Raw genomic sequence first — 21,483 nt, 5'->3', positions numbered from 1 at the left:
GCATAATGAACTTATTGTAGTAATCCATAACAGATGCCCTTAAAGTGACCCGAGTTGTCTGTAATGAGCCCATCATTTTGATATTAAATGGATTAGTTACCAGACGCTTTGAAGATGCTATCACAGTCATCTTCTGACTGTATCTTCCAGGCTTTGACTGTCTGTGTGGTCATCTTTAAAGATGAGAGTGATCAAGAAGCATGACTAAAGTCTGGCAAGTCTAAAGGTGGCCATAGATAAAATAACTGATGTCCGAAAGCTGTTGACCCTGCAGTTATCACCCCTGATTTACTTATTATCATGCACATTCACCTGGGTTTTGAGAAAAGAGCAAGTGGCTCACCGATGTCTCTTTGGCCATTTTGCCATTTTATCAGCCTATTCTGGACCGTGGGACAGAAGAGGAGTAAAACATGTATGAGGGGGAGGGGGGGGGGGGCAGGGCTAATAAAAATAATATATAATGCAGAAACTTAAGCTTCAATATGGGAACATATTGGTGTGTAACTTGTGAAGGTACCCTTACACTGGGTGATTATCACCCAAATTCTTGCTGACATCAGCAGATTGGGGCAATAATTGTCTGGTGTACATACGGCTTCCAACGGGGCACTGAGCGAGAAATCGCTCATCTGTCAGATTCACTTGGTTTTTTAGCATGATCTAAAACTAAACTCCTATGGGGCCGTGTAAACAGGAGCCATTCAGTGATTGGGCGACTCCTGTTTACTGTGATTGAAGGCGGACAGCCAGAATGATTCCCGGCCGCTCAGCCTCAATTAACTTGAATGACTATCAAATAACTGATGCGCCTGACCATCATCCCGCATGAAGGTATACCCTAAGGCATTCAAAAAGTAGTGCGAGCAATCGGGTGAGGCCTCGATTCTTGACCTGTTGTTTTTTTGTGTTTTTGTGTTTTTTTGATCCTTGGTCCCTAACTGTAATTATCGAGAGTTAGGCCGCCTGCACACGGGCGGAAATCCCGCGGCGGGATTATCCGCGGGATTTCTGCCACTGAAAGCCTGCATAGGAGTGCATTACAATACGCACTCCTATGCAGACGGCCGCGGTTTGGCCGCGCGAAATGTTGTGCGGCAAACAAACCGCGGCATGTCCTATTTCTGTGCGGGGCTCGCAGAGCCTTGCACAGAAACGTCACTCACCCGGCTGCTGGCTCCGGTCTGCGCATGCGCCGGCAGCCGGCACATGAAAGAGCCGGGGCCGCCAGGCGCGGGTGAGTACGCGCTCCTGCCTGCAGGCGCTGGGGTCGGGTCCCGCGGCGAGAATTCTCGCCGCCGGATCCGACCCGCCCGTCTGCAGGCGGCCTTAAAATGGGGAAAACCTGGATGGTAGGTAAAGCACTAGAAAGGTCACAGGGGACAGTTGTACTTTGGATGCTGATGAAAGACAGCCGTGGTGTTCCTTCATTGATTACCCCTTTCAAGAGCAAACCAGTCTCTGATGAGACAAATGGTTATCACATTCTTATAGAGCAGATTGTGAAGCTAAATAAATTACAGAAAGACCCATGTAGGAACAAACTACAAGCCATCCACAAGTGCAGAGTACACATCAAATATACGTTTACACCCAACTATTCCCGTTTTGAACAAGCAAATGATTTCACCGCTAGCTCGTTTGTTCATGCAGCCTGTTCATCCCATACAGAGTCCTGTAACTTGTCCATTAAATACTGAGGCGGAGAGCATGTTCTAAAATACTATATATCATCTGTGTTCACACAAAGCAAACTAATGCTTCCTTGCCTTTTTTGTTCCGTCTGGCTTTTATGGCTTTTATAGTTCATGCAGTCACCTTGGTAACAGTGACAATGGTACATGCTTCCTTTCTATATATAATCCTATTTTATGCACTTTTTTTCAATTTTCTTTTTCCACGTCTTAATGAGGCCTTTATAAAAAAAAAAAAAAAAAAAAATTGATATGCAATTATGATTTAGCCATCTATAGATATATGATAGAGAGGAAAAAAAATATTTGTTTATGTATATATTTCCTGTACCTTTTGAGCTTGTAGATAGTTTGTGGGATATCCCTAAATGGGTCTTCCTGTGTTTTTTTTTTTTTCTTTTTGCTTTACACTCTGCTATATAAGAATGACAGTTGTAACCATTGATATTAGTGTATCTTGACGCCACCGGGAGCTAGGGGTTTGACAGGAGGAACTCCCCTCTCACACCCCTAGTTCCCGATTGGCTCAAGAGCTGAAGGTGCTACAAGTAGCTAAAGTGCGTGTCTGTGTAAAGGGCCCGTCGCTTACCTGTAGCGCTGTGACATCAGGTACCCAGCTTTCCCCCAGGCGCTCTGCCCGCCGCCCTCCCTGCTGTCTTCCTCCTGCTGCTTTTGGCCGCTGCGTATCACTGACAGTCCCCTGCCACACTTCCCTCCGTGGTGTCCTAGACCTGTGGGGTGGGAGGCATGCCAGTCAGTGTCCCGCGGCGCTGTAGTGTCCCCGCAGTGAGAGCCTGCAATCTGGGGCCAGCAGGTGTCAGTTCCATGTGGGGAGAGGAGTGAGGCATTTGTCAGCCAGCACCGCCGGCAAAGACGCTTCACAGACGGTGTGGCCTCCCTTTTGCCAAACCCACTCTGCACGTACAGACAGAGGGGAGTTCCGGCTTGTGCGACAGCGACGGACAGGTCTCTTGCAGCAGCAGATGGCCCGCTACAAGTGCAGCCACAGCCGTGACATTCATACTGCTGTATGTTACTAGGCTGCCAGGACCTGCATGCAGCCCAGGAAACTATTTGGCCAATCACGTACAGAGGGCGTCACCCCCCTGTTTATCTTGACTCCACCAGGACTTCCTGGTCAAGATACACTAGTACCGTAACCATTTACATGATCTAATCGAGAGCTGTACCCCCACAAAACTCAAAAACAATAAGGAGAACATCACAAGTGTCTTTTATCAGCATCCAATGTACAACTGTCATGCAGGATCCTTCTGGCGTCCTATCTACCATCCAGATTTTCTCCATTGGTACTGGCACACCAAACTTGTCGTAGGGCGCAGCATGGTCATCATGCTCGGAATAGGGTGAGGAGCTGCCAGAAGTCCCCATATTCATAGTGTGCCTATTGGAACACAGTGTAGAGGAGGGCTTCTGCTCTTGGGGAGCAGTATAGGAAGATTACCCATCTAACTTTGAACGTTCCTCTCTCTTGGGGTTCTGCATTTCTGTTTTTTTTGTTCCCCACAGACCTTAAAATCGTTGACCACACTAGACAATTCCTTTTTGTTGGCATGGTCCCTTGACAATAAGCTGATGACGGGGTGTCCCATTTACTGTGAACTCGGGAAGGGCAGTCAGTAAATGTTTAATTCCCCTGCAACTCTACTACAGGGTAAGTGAGGTATAACACACTCCCCAATGAAATCAATGGGCTGCCCACGTAATAATGCACAATGCAGTAGTTAACAAAGAAAGCAGATCATGAATTCTCATATTTAGGTCATGATAGAAACAGCTCTGTAGAGGAATACATTGTAAAACTTTGTAACAGTTCAGAAACTCTTAATAACAGACTGTAAAGAATGTGAAGTTTAGTGGATATGAACGTCACCCGCCGTGCTATGAAAGTGTTCTGCTACCATTTGTGATTCCCCTGTGGTGATCCAACCACCTGCCTGGCCCATTACACACTCGTCTCTTACTTCCAGAACACAACTACAGAAAGATTTGCGGAAATTACAGTTATTGTAATGTTAAGTGTTCTGAGTGACGCCAATAGCTATTTTCAGCAAATTAAGCTTTATATGCTCCCACCGGAGGTACAAACAGCCCTTACTGGATAGAAATAAAGAAATTATATGGAGGAAAGGCTAAAAATGTCAACAAATTGCTGAAAGATTTTGAGGAGCTTTCACATTGGCACCTTTAGGTCTGCAGGTATATTATACAGGATGAGGCTGTTGAATTATACAAAGTCATCTGGCAGTTTAATAGCGTGCCATTACAGTCAGATGCCAGCTTCTCTCTATATTGTGTGTCTGGGAATGCATTCCTTTTCTGTTTGGTGGAAAATATTCTAATTAAATAATGCCAAAAAGCCTACGTCTGCAGCATTACAAGGGAAATTGGCTCTCATCCTTCCTGTATTGAATATAGATACGTGTGTAGGGGGAGAGTGCTGCGCCTCTGTTATTGCATGTGTGCCTCGTGCCGAGTTACAGTGGGATTGCCATTATGAACCTATGTGACAGTCCTGGAGAAAGGGTAAGAACTGATTTTGCCCGAGGTGAAAGAATGCCTACTTATGCTTCTGTGTTACTTCTGAACTGGATGCAAAACACCTCTTCCTGATCAGGCTTATTATGTTGTCCTAGAAGGATGGACACAAACACAATATACTAACATGAGGAACACAAACCAAAAAGTGGGGGAAGGCAAAATCTGACCGTGACTTAATGCAATTAAACCCTAACTTAAAGCAGAGTACTCGCCCTGATGAGGGTGAACCCACATCAGCATCCTGCAGCAACCGTGACTCTTCGTAGCTCGTAGCTGGAAAATAGAAAGGTTTGCTATATATATGGTATAGTTGTTGCAGCTTGCAATGAACCAAATGGAATACCAATGCAAAGATAGCAGTTTGTCAGGAGATATTACAACACCCCAAATATCCTTAACAACAAACAGAGTTATCTGACAGTGGGACAGGACAGGAGTCATCAGCTTGACCAGAAGTATAATTGGCGTCCTCAATGAGGAGGTGCCAGAATAAGCGCTGATTGGCTGACTGGGACACACTCCTTGTAGTCAACAGTTGATCCACACTCCAGCAGAGAAATAATCATGTCTGTGTCCAACACTGAACATGCGCCAGTGTGTGGCTCACGTGGGGCCGGAACTGATGCTGTGATGTTACCGTGGTCCTAATCGGATAAGGTCAGTAAGCCATAACACTCTGCTTCTGCTGTGCTGCCTTATGCAATAGTTTGGGTTTTGGTTACATTCCCTTTTGATAAATCTAGTACATTTGGATTACTGCAGAGTGAACTGCACTTAAAAGAGCCACCGATCAGCCAGTGAACAAGCAGATGCGCCTTGTATCGCTGAGCAAGTCTTTTTAGCAAGCATAAAAATGCTTACTTGTGGGACACACATTTAGCTTGGATGTAAAATGTGATCCAGGCAGGCATGGAGGCTCTAGCACCCTGTTATACCGCCTCTAGCTTGGATACAAGATGTGATACGGGTGGGCATGGAGGCTCTAGCACCCTGTTATACCGCCTCTAGCTTGGATACAAGATGTGATACAGGCGGGCATGGAGGCTCTAGCACCCCGTTGTACCGTCTCTAGCTTGGATACAAGATGTGATATGGGCAGGCATGGAGGCTCTAGCACCCTGTTGTACCGTCTCTAGCTTGGATACAAGATGTGATATGGGCTGGCATAGAGCCTCTACTACCCTGTTGTAGCTTGGATGTAAAATGTGATTCAGGTGGGCATGGACGTTCTAGTACCCTATTGGGTCACCTCTAGCTTGGATGCAAGATGTTATATGGGCGGGCATGGAGGCATACAGGTTCCGTATGGTATCATGCGGGATATCAATCCACAGTTGTTGTAACTGAGCCTCTAGATTGTGCAAACGCGTAGGCTGTTGAAGTTGTTGTCCCAGTTGGTCCCATATATGTTCTATTGGTGGTAAATATGGCAACAGGGCAGACCCCTGAAGTGTGACAATGTTGTGGGGACATTCCTGTGACCCCCTTGCTGTGTGCGGCTGAGCATTATCCTGCTGGAAAATGCCTCTTGGAAGCTACCATGAGAAGAACACATGTGGCTGCAGGATGTCCTGAACATATCGCTGAGCTGTCATTGTCCATCGTACCACTACTAGGGGTGACCGACTGTCATATGCAATGGACCCACACCAACACACCAGCAGGGGGCAGTGTCCCGCTCCACAGCAAAGACAGGATAGAGGCACTCAACCCTAGTTCTCTAAACACAAACATGACCATCGTTGGTGCCCAAACTAAACCTGTATTTGTTGCAGAAGACAACACGGTTCCACTCTGTAGCAGTCCAGTTTCGTCATTCATGCACCACTGCAAATGGGGATGGGAGTCAAAGGCCGTACATGTAATGGGCGCCGTGTGACCAAATGTCCTTCAGCCAAGCCCCTGGAAATGGTTCCGAAAGACACAGGAGCCTGTAACCATGATAATATAACAGTTGGAGCTTCTCGTGCTTGTCGGACAATCAGATGATCCTCTCTATTTGTGGTCTGTCGAGGGTCTCCTAAGCCCGGTCGCCTTGTGTACACGCCCTCACGCATCCACTAGTCCCAACACCTCCTAACAGTCTGGTTAGATAGGTGGTGAGCAATTCGTTGATACAACAATCCAGCTTCTCGCATCCCAATAATGCGCCCCCTCTCAGACTCTGGTAACGGGGTGAAATCTCTTCTCTGCATCGTAGATGCATCTAATGGTCAACAAGCTCTACACAAGCAGAAAAAGAGCTCTACTACATACAAGGAGCCTCCGAGAGCCTCTTATAGGCCATGGGTGGAACCACATTTAGGGTCTCAGGTGACAAGACCGTTCATCTAATCCCCACAACTCTAATCATTTGCATATCTGCCTGAGATGGAACTGTATGCTGAGCTTGAAGCAAAATGACTCCTCCTTCTAGGGGCAGGAATTTTGTTTTCAACTTTTTGTAAATATAGCTGTCTCCTTCAAGAAACAGTGCAATGCGTGGTAGGTGCTATTACGGCTCAGCTCCAAGAAGGCTGAGTTGCAATACCACATGTAATGTGCATTGTTTATGAAAAAGGCAGCCATGTATTACCAGCCGTAAATAACCCCCTTTGGTTCATCGGGAAGAGATGGCTCATTGGCTGATCACTCCCCTCTCCATACCCTGCAGCCCAACATTCCAGCTCTGTGGTGCTGATGGGGACAATGCAGTGATCTATTCCTTATGGTTAGGCCAAAACCAGGAATGGAGTTTATAAAAAAAGTATAAAGGGAAAGATTTTGCACCTTTTCCATATCTTGGACCCCTTCTGGTTTTGACTTACAAATACTGCCGTGTGAAGTGGGACCTTAGAATGTTTTTGGTCAGAGGAGTGGCGGACAACTACACCGGAGCTGTGTACTAGAGTGCTGACGTATACTGTAAATAAGGCATAGGTGCTACATACAGTTTGTGTCACAAAGCATCACAACGGTGAATCCAGAGAACAGCGGTCAGGTTGTGAAATGCTATACATGAGATATAACGAGGAGATGGTCTACCATCCAATAAAATACACGAGGATGTCTTGTTTCTTCCTTATATGGAGGTGAAGACTTTCTTGCGGTTAACGCTACATTGGTTCCTTCATGTGGAGAAACACTTTTCCTTTCGTAAGAAAACAAAGCTTTCAAAAGCAGCCATAAAGCGATGAGTTTTTTCCTTTTATTAGACCCTCTGCGCTGCGCACCAGCTGTAATTATAAACACAATGCAGGAAATCGGCCACAGCTCCAAATCCTCTCATGTTACTTGGCAGAATCCAATGCATCCGTACATGGCCCGGGCCGGGGACACGGCCGCCCCCTCCCAGGGCTGCTAACAATACAGTGGGTGAGAAGCAGCCAGCGTCTGGCACTGGAGCCATTGCCTGTGATCCTAGCCAGACACGAGGATGGAATGCTCTGCAAACTGTCATTGTCACCTCTGAACCAAGTGGCCAGTAGAGGCGATGTAACCGGAGCACAGAAAGAACAATGGCCACTTATACCCTGCGCTTTATTCTGCACTGTAGGAACACTTTACATGCAGCTTCAGTCAAAGTTAGACTGAACTCCAGACAGATCTGTTCTAGTAAGAGCTCCTCAGCCTTAGGGGGTTCTGCTTATCCTGCACCGTTATGGCAAGGGAAGGAGAAGGGAAGCGTCATATGATCGAGCCGAACAGCACCTAACAGACCCCATTGGCTATAATGGAGTCCTTTTGGTTTACAGGCAGAAAGCATTTTGCTGGATTTGACAGGACAATGTAGCACCGCATGCTGCACTATTTGGTGAACCCCCAACACTGCTGTGAATGATCCGCCTGAAGTAAAGGCTGGTTTAGACACAGCGATAATTGTTGTGTACTTTTTACAGCACAGGGTGATCGTTTAACCCCTTGAGTGGCGGGTTTCCTACCACCCTGTCGTGCCCACCAGGGCAGGTTTTTTAAAATGGTCTAATCATTGAATTTCAACTAATTTTGCAGTTGCGTCTCAAGAGCCATAACTTTTTCATTTTTCCATTGACATGGCGATATAAGGGCTTGTTTTTTGCGGGACAAGTTGTGATTTTTTAAACAGGGGGGAGGAAAAAAAGAAATGGGGAAAAAAGAAAAAAAAGGGCCATGTTATTAAGGGGTTAAATAATGCATTAACTTCCTTCTCTGGGTCATTACGACGCAGGGATACCACATGTGTGATTGTATTTTTGATTTTTTTCCAAAGTAAAGGGAGACAAGTGTTTTTATAATTTTTTTTATAATTTTAAAAAATTTTTTTGTCCCTTTAGGGGACTTCCACAGGGACCCATCAGGACCCCTGATCACATTCCGGGGGTCTGATGGTGACAGCCCTTTACATGCTGCAGTGACAGCCCTTTACATGCTGCAGTCACATAGACTGCCGCATGTAAAGGGTTAACACAGCAGAGATCGGAGGTTTTCTCTGATCTCTGCTGTAAGAGCTGGTACCTAGCTGTCCTCTCACAGCCAAGCACCAAGCTCTCCCTGCCACAGAGACCATCGGCTTGCTTCTGACAAGCCGATGGTCTCTATGGCAACCTGTAAACAAAGCAGGAGATTGCTGGCATATCGGCAATATCTTCCTGTTTTTCAAAGCCCTTGCTTTGTTCTCTGTGGGTCCGTGCAGGCAGAGCACACTGTCACAGCTTGTGGCATTGTGCTCTGCAGCTCCCATAGTGATACATAGCCCGGAAATCTTCCGGGCTATGTCGCTATGAGCAGTGGAGCTCGTCCCGGAAAATTTCCGGGCGTGCCACTCAAGGGGTTAAACGTTGAGCGATCACCTTGAACTCTGAGCAGAGGATGCAGAAGACAAGTGGGGTGTCCCGCTTGTCTTCTGCATTCATCTGTTCCCTGCTCGGAGCGCCCGGCTACTATACAGCCGGGCGCTCCAAACGGAGGGTGCAGAAGACAATAGCACCACCTATTGGAAGGCAGCATTCCTGCAAATCGGTGTCAGACCCTTTAAACAAGTCTTTAAAACAATGATTGGGAATTAAAAGCCAAGTCATAATCCATACACAGACAGCTGTGATCAGTGTGCAGTAGGTTTCTGGCTTGACTGAGAGGCCTGGGATGTGGATTGGAAGGGGTAACATCACTCCTTAGGGAGAACATCTAGAAGGTGTGTGGAGACACCTGAGAGGTGCGTGAGGAGACTTATAAGGCCACCCATGCTCCTCTGGGAATTATATGCAAATAAGGGAGATGGAACAATAGCTCTGCAGAGCCACCTATTGGATGGCAGCATTCCTGCTAATCCGTGTCAGACCCTTTAATGTTTACAAGTCTTTATACACAGTTGTATGTGTATAGTTTTTTGGTTGGTTTTCAATTCCCAACCATTGTTTTAAAGACAATAGGTGGCACTGCAGAGGTATTTTTCAATCTTTGTTATTTGCATATATTTCCCAGAGGCGCTTGCATGGCTTTAGAAGCCTTTTCACTCCCCTCCTAGGTGTCTTCACACACCTTCTAGGTGCTCTCCTTAAGAAGAGATGATGCCCTTGCCAACCCATGATGAAATTAGTAAACCCCCAGCCTCTTACTTGTCTACTGTTGTATTATACTGTGGATTTTTCGTCTGCAAATCCGCTAGAACAATATGTAGCCCTTCCATCCTGTGTGGACATGGGCAAGGGGAATCGCACCATGGGCATTGGATATTTGCATGTGTGCGTTTTGCTGTACTACAATTTGCGCACACAAAAAACACGCAGCCATGTTCCCGTTCATTTAAATGGGAAATTAAGTTAATTAGTTCAATATGTGCTGTTTGTGCACAAGTGTGCAGGAAAGTAGAGCAAGCTGCTTATTTCTTGCATGAACGAAATATGAGCACAAAACACACTTTTATGGACAAACCCATTGAAATCAATGAGTTCTATTCACAAATACTTTCAGGTGACACAGGCCTGAAGGCTCCTTCACACTGGCGATCGCGGTATCGCCGTGAGAAAATCACATCAGAATCGCAATTTTATTCATGAGATGTCGGAGTGTCACTGATGCTTTTTCTTGCAAAAACATCGCTGCTGCTTGCGATTTTCTCACAAGACATACAATAAGACTTTGTAATGTTAAAAATGAAATCGCACAAAAATCACAAGTTTGTTATTTGCGATGCGATAAAAAGGAAGCTCCATAGGGAAACATGGGAAATAAAAAAAGCAAAATACATAAAGATAGGACATGCTGTGATTGTTTTTTTTACTTCTTTCACTCCACATCGCATGAGTGAAAACATCGTAAGTGGGAAGAAAACTATTAAAAATCCTTGGTTTCATAATTCTGCGTTTTCACTCACTCTTGCCATCACGCGAAAATTGCGCGCTTTTCTCGCAAGTGTGAAGGCAGCCTAAGGCTTTTTTCACATGAGCACATATCGGCCGGCGTTTTCACGGCCGGTCGATATGCGCTGTGATCTAATGCATTGCATTCCAATGCATCAGATCACATGGGTGTATTTGTGAGACGTAAAAACGCCCGGCAAAGCCAATATAGCGCCGGGTGTTTTTACGTCGGACCCAAAACATAGTTCTGGAACTATGTTTGGGCCGGAATACGTCGGCTGCTGCATGGGCTTCTATGGGAGCCCATGGCAGCGGCCGTAGGTAGGAGGGAGTTTAGCAGCATGGCTGCTAAACTCCCTCCCTCTGTTCTCCTCCCCTGCCTCCATTCAGGCTCACCTCTCTTCCTCGCCGCTCATTCTGTGCAATGGGAAGGGGCGGGGTTAAGCACCGGTCTGCCACACCTCCCATTGATGCTAGGGACAGGGGCGGAGCTAAGTGCCCGGCCTCTCCCCGTCCCTAGCCATTAATGGGAGACGGGATGGAACGGTGCTTAGATCCACCCCTATCCCGCCCCCTCCCATTGCACAGAACAAGTTGGGAGAAAGAGAGGCCTGCAATAGGGAGAGAGGAGAGGTGGGCGATGGCCTGGTAAGCTCGGCGCATATTCAAATTTTTCACTAATGAGGTAGCTTATATCATCCGGCTGATATGCGCTCATGTGAAAGAAGCCTCAGGCTGCACTCACACATCCATATCAACAATCCATTGAGATCACATCCCAGGAAATGGAACAAACACCTTTATAGGGGTGCTAACATGGAGGGCTGAATGTGGCTTCACTTAGTAACATAGTATATAAGGCAAAAGATAAAATACATATGTCCATCCAGTTCAGCCTAATACCCTCCAATGTTGATCCAGAGGAAGGCAAAAAAAAAAAAAACCTTATGGAGGTAGAAGCCAACTTTCCCCATTTAGGGGGGGGGGGGGGGGGGGGGGGAGTCCTTCATTACTCCAATCTAGCAATCTGAATAGTTCCCAGATCACCGACCTTTCTGAAGTTATTAGTGACTATAACATGTAATATTATAATGCTCAAGAAAGTCGTCCAGGCCCCTCTTCTACTCCTTTAGTGAGTTCTCCATCACCACATCCTCAGGCAGAGAGTTCCACATTCTCACTGCTCTTACAGTTAAGAACCCCCTTCTATGTTAGTTTAGAAACCTTCGATATTCTTGTATCTTGTCACTATTGGAAGTGTGGGTGGTGACAAAATACAGGCTTCTTGACAGGCCGGCCACACCCCCCTTTGGGTCCTGGCAGTCACTAACAGTGGCTTACCCGGCGGCACAGCGCCTTCTTCTCCGTCGGCAGCCTCCCTGCACTGGGCAGTGGCGGCGGACACTGAGGGAGCAGGGGAGCAGCTGCGGCAATCCAGCGCTGGGTCACAGTGAGGGGGACGGGGGAGGCTGTGCGGAAGGCTGAAGGGGAGAGGGAGAGGGGGAGCGGCTGCGGCATCAGCAGCTCAGCACTGGGTGACAGTGGGTGAGAGAGGGAGGGGGACAGTGCAAGAAAACTCTGGGGAGAGCGCTGAGTGACAGTGTGCCTTGCATGGAAGGTTAGGGTGAGGGTTGGCATCAGTGTTGGGGTTGTGTTATTAGCTGTAAATGCTTCTATATTCATGAAGCCGGCTCTGACATGGAAGCATTGACAGCTACTAATCTAATCCCTAACACTGAAACAACCCCTAACCCTAAGGCTGCCTGTCCACGGGCATATTTTCATTGCGTTCCCCACAGCGCTAATCCGGCCGCGGGGAACGCAGTTAACGCTTTTCATAGCGTTGCTATGGAAAGCGCAGCCCCCCTGTCCACGAGCGGAGAATCATAGTGATTCTCCGCTCGTGAACGGCAAATAGCGGCATGCTGCAATTTGCTGCGATTCTCTGCGGTGAGCCTATCTGTCAGATAGGCTCAGTGTGGAGAACAGTCAGCTGGCTCCTGCTCCCTGGCTACGCCTGTGGACAGGCAGCGTTAATAATCCCAATTTTGATAACTTCTCTGGGTATTGTAGTCTGCCCATTCCATTTATTACTTTAGTTGCCCGCCTTTGTACCCCGCTCAAGCTTTAATAAGTCCATGTTTGCACATTTACTATTGTTTTGCTATGAAAGGTGTAATTTACATATTTGACAGCAGTAGTAATAGCATCAGGTCACAGATGATAGTTATTCACATGAGAAAAGTAAACCAGAAATGCCCCTAGACTCAAATATCTTGTGATATCACAAGTGAGAGGAGAGGTGCATGGTTGTTCCAACTATGCAATGATGAGCTGTTAATTCCACATCTTGTGATTGCGCCATTTCCTTTGCTGCAGGTCATTATTAGTGCGCGATAATGCAACCTCTGCAGCAGCCAATTACAGTGGATGATGCACAAGCTCCCTCCTGCACTCTTATGATGTGATGTGCGTACTCGATCAGAAGAGACCTACTACTGAGCGCAATTACCCTTTAACCACTCTGCACCTTAGTGACCAACACATTTTTCAGGTTGTCTTTTTTCATCATCGCAATCCTAGAGCCATAATTTTTTTAATTTTCGACCTAGCCGTATGAGGGCTTGTTTCTTGTGGGACAGGTTGTATTTTTTTATTGGCATCATTTTTGGGGTACATATAATGTACTGTATAGTTTTGTTTTTTTTTCTTTAGGGGATTGGGAGGAAAAAAACTGCCATTTTGGATTTCAGTTTTCCGGTGTTTAGCATGCAGAATAACTAATGTGAAAGCCGAATTCTCGGGGTCGGCACAATTCCAAAAATACCCAGTTCTATAGTTTGGGTTTTTTTAGGTTTTACCATTTTTGTACACAAAACTTTTTTTTTTCTTTTCTTTTAAAGATTTCCTTTTGTGGTGCCGCATTCCAAGGGTCGTAACATTTTTATTTTTCCAACGACGGAGCTCTGTGGGGGGCTTTTCTTGCAGGATGAACGCTAGTCTTCATTTATCCAATTTTTGGGAACATATAACATTTTGATCACTTTTTATTCCATTCCTCTCTAGAGGCAAGATGAACAATTCTGCATGTTTAGTATTCGTTTTAGTGCCGTTCACTGTGCAGTATAAATACTGTTAGAAATAATTCCGTGGGTTGGTGCGATTAAGTCGATACCAAATTTATATAGGGTTTTTGCAACTTTTTACTTCAAACATTTTTTTCTGGCTGCATTCAAAGACCCTTAACACTTTTCTTTTTGTGTCAACGATGTTGTTATGGTTCTTTTCCTGCAGGACAAGACGTATTTTTAAATGGTACCATTTGTTGATCCATACGACTTTTTGATCCTTTCTGTTTTTTGCAAGGCAAATTTAGCTATTTTCGCCTTTTTTTTTGCATGGCTTGTGGGTTAAAGCAGGGGTCTTCAACTCCAGTCCTCACGGACCCCAACAGGTCATGTTTTCAGGATCTCCTATAGTAAGAACACCTGTGGCAATGTCTGAGGCACCGACGATAATTACATCACCTGTGCAACACTGAGGAAATCCTGAAAACATGACCTGTTTGGGTCCCTGAGGACTGAAGTTGGGGAACACTGGGTTAAAGAACATACTAATATTCTGCGGGTCATTACAAACGTGGCAATACCGGTACCAGATTTCTGATGGTGTTTTTCTTTTTTACTTATTTAATGCTTTTTTTCTACTTTTTTTTTTCCCCTCTTAGGGGACTTGAATTTCATCACAGTGGATCGTTCTTATAATATATCGCTATACTTCAATATAGCCCCCTCCCTCTGCCAGCCATTTACATGCCACGGTCACATTACTCTTTACATGCCGGTCGAACGGCAGCGATCAATGGCTTTTCTGGTCTCCACTGTTTGAACAAGTGCCAGGCTGGCATTTGACAGCTGAGCACCCGCTCTCCCTGGCATGGGAGACTCGTGCCAGGCTTCTGATGCAGCGCCATAAACAGTCTTGTGGGCCGTCATGAAGGGGTTAAATCTTCTGCATTTGCATATTTTTCCACCAAGTTAATATTTTAGTTCATCTTTCAAGATCCAAGATTACACCTAAGAAGGGGCGTAAAGTCTTGAGTAGCATCGATCTGCAGCTAGGTTTCGGTCTGTCCAGATAACAGCAGCCCACAGAGGATCATTAATCGGTTGCATATAGCTGACAAACCCCATAGTATCAGGGACTGGGTCATTAGGTTGATGCGGGAGATTAGCATATAGGTTTAGTCATTTATCCTGTTCTATTATTCCTTATCATATCAGCGCTCACCTTCCCCTCACCTGTTCTCCAAACCTTCTGGCAATCATTTGCTTTGGTTTCCTGATCAGACCTCATAGCTGGTGGGATTGTTGACACGGCTCAAGCTTTATCTTTATTGCTTGCTAGTATATCCCTGTGTAACATAGCAAATAACTACCAAGGACACCACTCAATAGATCACCCCCTTCAGCCCAGTAGTGCAAATATCAGGGTCCTCTTAATTTGGTTTTATGAATCTGTCAAAGTGTAGTGTCTTATTTTTAACCATTCTTACCCAACATGATCAGCAAGTGAAAGAGAACCTGCCCCATCCTATAAGTACCATGAACTAAGTTTGTGTACATCACCATATTTCTGTCTGTTCATCTTCACTTTGACATTGACTATTTCATTATGTATAGTGTGTCCCCAGCAAGAACTAAGGAAGAGGTCTGCTGACCTCGAAACGTGTGTACATGCGGGTTTTATAAATAAATAAACTGACATCTGGCAAATAACCATCTCCTGTAATTATATGGGCTTGTAGGTTGTGCCTCATACCCAAATTTGTTTACAATTTTGGCATTTGTGATTTAAACATTAACCCAGTTGGGTACAACAGCACTTTGGGTCGACTGCACAGCTGTACATAGGGATTTTCTCCCTTCGTTTTTATTTTTTAAAAAGATTTTTTTAGCTTACTACCCTTGAAAAAAAAAAAAAAAGGACACTGTCCTCAATTTTTTGTTTTCCATTTTCTACTGGGGTTGCTCCACCATTCCTTTCCTATTCAGTTTGGCCAAGGTTTTTTAGTCAGGGCATGTATATTGCCATGGAGATCAGTATGTTTGCATGCAGTGACTGAAGAAAAGCGTCAAAATGACTGAACTAAAACTTAATATATTTAAAAAAACTTGAATCCTGCATTTTTCAAACTGACCCATAAGCTTCATAATAGTCTGACACTTCCTGTTCTATTGCGGTCACTCCTCAGTTGTCATCTTATCGTCACAGGCAGAATTACAATGAAAGATAACACCTATATGTGAATAACATTCAGGATAGATTAATGCAGTGTTCCCCAACCCCAGTCCTCAGGGACCCCCAACAGGTCATGTTTTCAGGATTTCTCAGTATTACACAGGTGATGTAATTATTGTCCGTGCCTCAGACATTGCCACAGCTGGTCTTACTATAGGATATCCTGAAAACATGACCTGTTGGTGGTCCCTGAGGACTGGAGTTGGGGACCCCTGGGTTAATGGACACAGCCCACTTCCTCGCCCTCCCTGAACAGGTCATAGAGCATATCAGACTGCTGTAGAGGTCGGTGGGTCCTCTTCTGTCCATTGTGTGAATGGTCTACGAGTTGTGCTGTAAAACATATCTCTAAATGCTGTTAACTGCAGCTTAGACAAGATGGCCGTCCCCATAGCCCCCCCAGACAACAGAATTAGAAAAAAAATCTATAACTGGAAAAAATTGAAAGGTTTCACTATCTAATTTTAATTACTGTAAAATACATTTAGGTGTAAAAATACATTTAGGTGATGCATTCCCTTTAAAAGGAAGACTCAGGAGAAAATATATACCCCATCACTGACCACAACACTGAAACTCAGTCTAAGGGTGCATTCAGACGACCGTATATCGGCTGGGTTTTCACGCCAGCCGATATACGGCGTCTCTCTCTGCAGGAGGAGGAGGCTGGAAGAGTCGGGAGGAGGCTGGAAGAGTCGAGAGCAGTGCTCTAAGCTCCCGCCCCTCTCTGCTTCCTCTCCACCACCTGCACTATTTTTAATGAGGAGAGGCGGAGCTAATTCCAGCAACTTAGCTCCACCCCCATCCCAGCTCCTCATTGCAAATAGTGGAGAGGGGGCGGGAGCACGGAGCGCGTGAATACCCAGCCAATATACGGTCGTCTGAATGCACCCTAAGACTGGATTCACAGGGGCGTATATTGGTCGGGTTTTCATTGCCCGGCCGATATACGCTGCCCTTCTGATGCATTGGTTTACAATGCATCAGTGCACATGGGTGGATTTCCACGGCATAAAAGCACCCGGCCGGCCAAGACAGCTGCCAAAGAAGGGAGGGGGGAAGGAGTTTAGCAGCATGACTGATAAACTTCCACTCTGTTCCCTGCTCCCCTCTGCCCCTTGTCGGCTTTTTGCAATGGGAGGGGGCAGGGTGGAGGCCTCCCATTGCTAGCTACGACAAGGGGTGGAGAGGGGGTGGGAGCTTAGCACACTAGCTCCCGCGTCGTCCCGCTTCCTCTCCTTGCTAAGAGATGGCGAGGGGCAGGAAAGGGGAAGACACAGTTTAGCAGAGCTAAACTGTCTCACTCCGCCCAACGGCATTGCAGCATCGGTGTATATGCGCCGGGCCACGGCCGTCTGAACGGGCGTACAAACATTAGATTGTTCATGCTTTTTTACGTTGCCGGCGGGCGAATGTAAAAACGTCGACACCCATGTGAGTCCAGCCTAAGATATCCTGCATAGCTGGTTTGCCATTTGGAAGTGATCATTCAAATATTTGGAATGGCTATTGAAAAAACTAGCAGGAAGGCCTGGATTAATACATACACTTAGGCCTCCATCTGATATGGTTGAATCGCTGCAACCGAATACCTGCAGCAATTCCACCATGGCCAATGCGCACCTATATGGTACAGATTTGGCCGAGTTTTCACTTTGTATTTCAAGGGTTGAATTCTGCAGCATAAATGGGCATGCCGCAGAATCAGAATCCGCAGGGTTTTATGAAAGCGCTGTGGATTCATTGTGGATATTCTCTGCACCATGTGAAGGGGACTTTTTAAATCCACACCCCCATGACTTGTACTGTAAACTCTGTGGCAATTCCACAGCAGATATGACCCACGTGCAGGCGCCTTACAGTATCAGGTAATTGATGCAATGTTCTATGCCACAGAAAGAAGCTTGGTCTACTCTACCTTGATCTTCTATTGCACCGATTGCTTCTACCATCTCTATTTAAGATGGATATGTCTGCTAGTCCCTTCATATCTACTTATTCTGCAGTCACCTACTGCATATTGTTTTATAATATCCACTTGTTTCTTCCCATGCAGGAGAAGCAGCGGAGGCTACTAAAAAGATGTCCGTGACACTGCCGTCTATGATAGAAGAGGAAGAGGAAGTTAAATCTACGTTTGCCGAGTCTGATTCTTCAGGGGCTGATACTTTCTGAAAAACAAACACAACAGGCAAGACTGAGCTAGAAGAGGTCTAAATGAGAGAACACCTAAGTGCCGGGGCACAGTCAGTATGACAGGAGGAGTATCCAGCCCGTGGTGGCACCGGCCTCATCTGATTGTACCTGTAGATCATCTTGATTGTGCGGATTTAGGGTGATTTATATAAATCTCACAAGGTTTTATATTTTAAGACTGTGATATTGATTGTACGGTATTTCTATATTAAAGATTATGGTTTTTGACTATGTTGGTTTTATGTGTCTGTATGCATCCCTATAAAATCCATATACTTTTAACCTGTTTGAAATTTTCTGACATGGGAAGTGGCCTTATGACTAATATTTCCCCCATAGGGAACAAGTGAACAGGACTTCATAGCACTGTGTAGTCCAGAGCCACATTTACAATTCTCCTGTTCCAACTACAATCAGTTGACGGGCATCACTAAGCTCTGAACAAGCAAGGGATGCTGAAAGATTGAGCTCAGCAACAGCCTGAAGAATTGTGAATGCAGCTGTGGATGAACATTCTAAAATAAAGATTAGTACAGGAGAAGTAATTCATCTCGTACATATTAAATTCCACTTCAGCAGGCATGCTGTATGCCACTCTTTAATCCATCTGTGACGCGTAGGGCATCCAATGGAACGTGCTACAATTTTTGCACCTACATAATGGGAGGCACACAGAGGGGCTGTATAGTACAGGTCTACTAGAGTCGATAGGTTCATACAACAAACATCTGTATAAACCGCGTGCATGAAAAGAACTTAGAGAGGGACGGGGGGACACAACTAAGTGACGTTCATTCAAAGCTCCTCATTGCCAAGTGGTAGACAGATATTCCCCAATACCCAGGAGTAAATGAAGATCAAAGAAACCCGACTAATGTTTCTGGCCTTCACTCCGGACTTTTACATTTCTGTGTTTTGGCTTATGTATCTGTGTTTTGGCATTAATGTGAAACAGGGGTTTGTGACCAGCGCAATGCACTGCCCTGCAGTAGGAGCCAATTGTCCTGCTGTCAGTTCTACACACACTCACTATTTCACCATGTGTATTTAATCATCACAATCCTGTAAATGGGTTTAAAAAACATTGAAGAAATTGGATTTTATAGATTAATATGCCTTTTCAGTTCCATTCCGTGCAGCCTTTAGAAATTCTACTGCCTGCAGAGTGCATACAGCCTCTTTTAATCGGAGAATGAATACAGTGACTATATCGTTCTCATTCATACAACGGATACTTGCTGCTGTAAAAAAAAAAAGGCCTAAAATGTACAGTATAATGGGTGAAACTTCATTTACCTGCCTTGCACTCTGAAGGTACGCTTGTAGTGGCCGAGAGTTAGTAGGCGCAGCATCAATTATCATCTTTTCTCTCTAGTCAGCTTGGTTGGGGGTATACACTACCGTTCAAAAGTTTGGGGTCACATTGAAATGTCCTTATTTTTGAAGGAAAAGCACTGTACTTTTCAATGAAGATAACTTTAAACTAGTCCTAACTTTGAACAAATGCACTCTATACATTGCTAATGTGGTAAATGACTATTCTAGCTGCAAATGCCTGGTTTTTTGTGCAAAATCTACAAAGGTAAATAGAGGCCCATTTCCAACAACTATCACTCCAGTGTTCTAATGGTACAATGTGTTTGCTCATTGGCTCAGAAGGCTAATTGATGATTAGAAAACCCTTGTGCAATCATGTTCACACATCTGCAAACAGTCTAGCTCGTTACAGAAGCTACAAAACTGACCTTCCTGTGAGCAGATTGAGTTTCTGGAGCATCACATTTGTGGGGTCAATTAAACGCTCAAAATGGCCAGAAAAAGAGAACTTTCATCTGAAACTCGACAGTCTATTCTTGTTCTTAGAAATGAAGGCTATTCCATGCGAGAAATTGCTAAGAAATTGGAAGATTTCCTACAACGGTGTGTACTACTCCCTTCAGAGGACAGCACAAACAGGCTCTAACCAGAGTAGACTGGAAAAAAGTGTTGTGGATGGATGAATCCAAGTTTGAGGTGTTTGGATCACAAAGAAGAACGTTTGTGAGACGCAGAACAAATGAAAAGATGCTGGAAGAATGCCTGACGCCATCTGTTAAGCATGGTGGAGGTAATGTGATGGTCTGGGGTTGCTTTGGTGCTGGTAAGGTGGGAGATTTGTACAGGGTAAAAGGGATTCTGAATAAGGAAGGCTATCACTCCATTTTGCAATGCCATGCCATACCCAGTGGACAGCGCTTGATTGGAACCAATTTCATCCTACAACAGGACAATGACCCTAAACACACCTCCAAATTGTGCAAGAACTATTTACAGCAGAAGCAGGCAGCTGGTATTCTATCGGTAATGGAGTGGCCAGCGCAGTCACCAGATCTGAACCCCATTGAGCTGTTGTGGGAGCAGCTTGACCGTATGGTACGCCAGAAGTGCCCATCCAACCAATCCAACTTGTGGGAGATGCTTCCTGAAGCGTGGGGTGCAATTTCTCAAGCTTACCTCAACAAATTAACAGCTAGAATGTCAAAGGTGTGCAATGCTGTAATTGCTGCAAAAGGAGGATTCTTTGACGAAAGCAAACTTTGATGTAAAAACAATGTTATTTCAAATACAAATCATTATTTCTAACCTTGTCAATGTCTTGACTCTATTTTCTATTCATTTCACAACGCATGGTGGTGAATAAGTGTGACTTTTCATGGAAAACACAAAATTGTTTGGGTGACCCCAAACTTTTAAACGGTAGTGTATACACAATGAGTATCGCTCAAAATTCGCTCAAAAGCCGTCCTTTGGGCGATAATCGTGGTGTCTTACTGCACTAACATCGTGCAGTTTTCGTTCAGCCATCGCTCATCGTTGTCTTTCAGCATGCTGAAAGACGACGATGAGCCTTATCAGGGATTCACAGTGGGATACAGCTGATACTATTGTTTCAGCTGTATCCCGCTCCCTGATGACAGCTGGGTATGAAGAACAGAGCTGTTCAGCTCTGTTCTCCATACCCCACTCAGAGCGCTGGGTTGTATAACAGCCAGGCTCTCCGTTCAGAAAACATCTGGATGCAGAAGACAAGCAGGGACACCCTGCTAGTCTTCTGCATCCTCCACTCAGAGCGCCCAGCTGTATGACAGCCGAACACTCTGAGCGGAAAACAGCTGGATGCAGAAGACAAGCAGGGACACCCCGCTTGTCTTCTGCATCCTCCGCTCAGAGCGCTCGGCTGTATAACAGCCGGTCGCTCCGAGCGGGGAACAGCTGGATACAGAAGACAAGCGGAGACACCCCCATGTCTTCTGCATCCTCTGCTCGCAGCACAAGGTGATCGCTCAACGTTTGAGCGATCATCTTGCACTGTAAATGACACAACGATTATCACTCAAAAGTTGCTTAAAAGACATCTTTTGAGTGGTAATTGT

At 45.4% G+C, this 21,483-nt stretch overlaps 1 protein-coding gene across 3 annotated transcripts in view; it reads left to right on the top strand.

Moving 5' to 3' along the window:
* Positions 1–18,301, top strand: part of KIAA0586 (KIAA0586 ortholog) — a 167,584-nt gene extending 149,283 nt beyond the window's left edge. For all 3 annotated transcript variants that reach the window (XM_066608234.1, XM_066608233.1, XM_066608235.1), the window contains exon 31: positions 17,931–18,301. In XM_066608234.1, coding sequence (XP_066464331.1) covers positions 17,931–18,049 — 119 coding nt within the window. In that variant the 3' untranslated portion in view covers positions 18,050–18,301. The remainder of the gene's footprint in view (positions 1–17,930) is intronic.
* The last annotated feature ends 3,182 nt before the right edge of the window (positions 18,302–21,483 follow it).

This window comes from Eleutherodactylus coqui, chromosome 6 (assembly GCF_035609145.1).
Source record: "Eleutherodactylus coqui strain aEleCoq1 chromosome 6, aEleCoq1.hap1, whole genome shotgun sequence".
Taxonomy (NCBI): Eukaryota; Metazoa; Chordata; class Amphibia; order Anura; family Eleutherodactylidae; genus Eleutherodactylus; species Eleutherodactylus coqui.
Note: the sequence above shows the minus strand (reverse complement) of the source record. Positions and strands in the feature narration are given on the sequence as shown.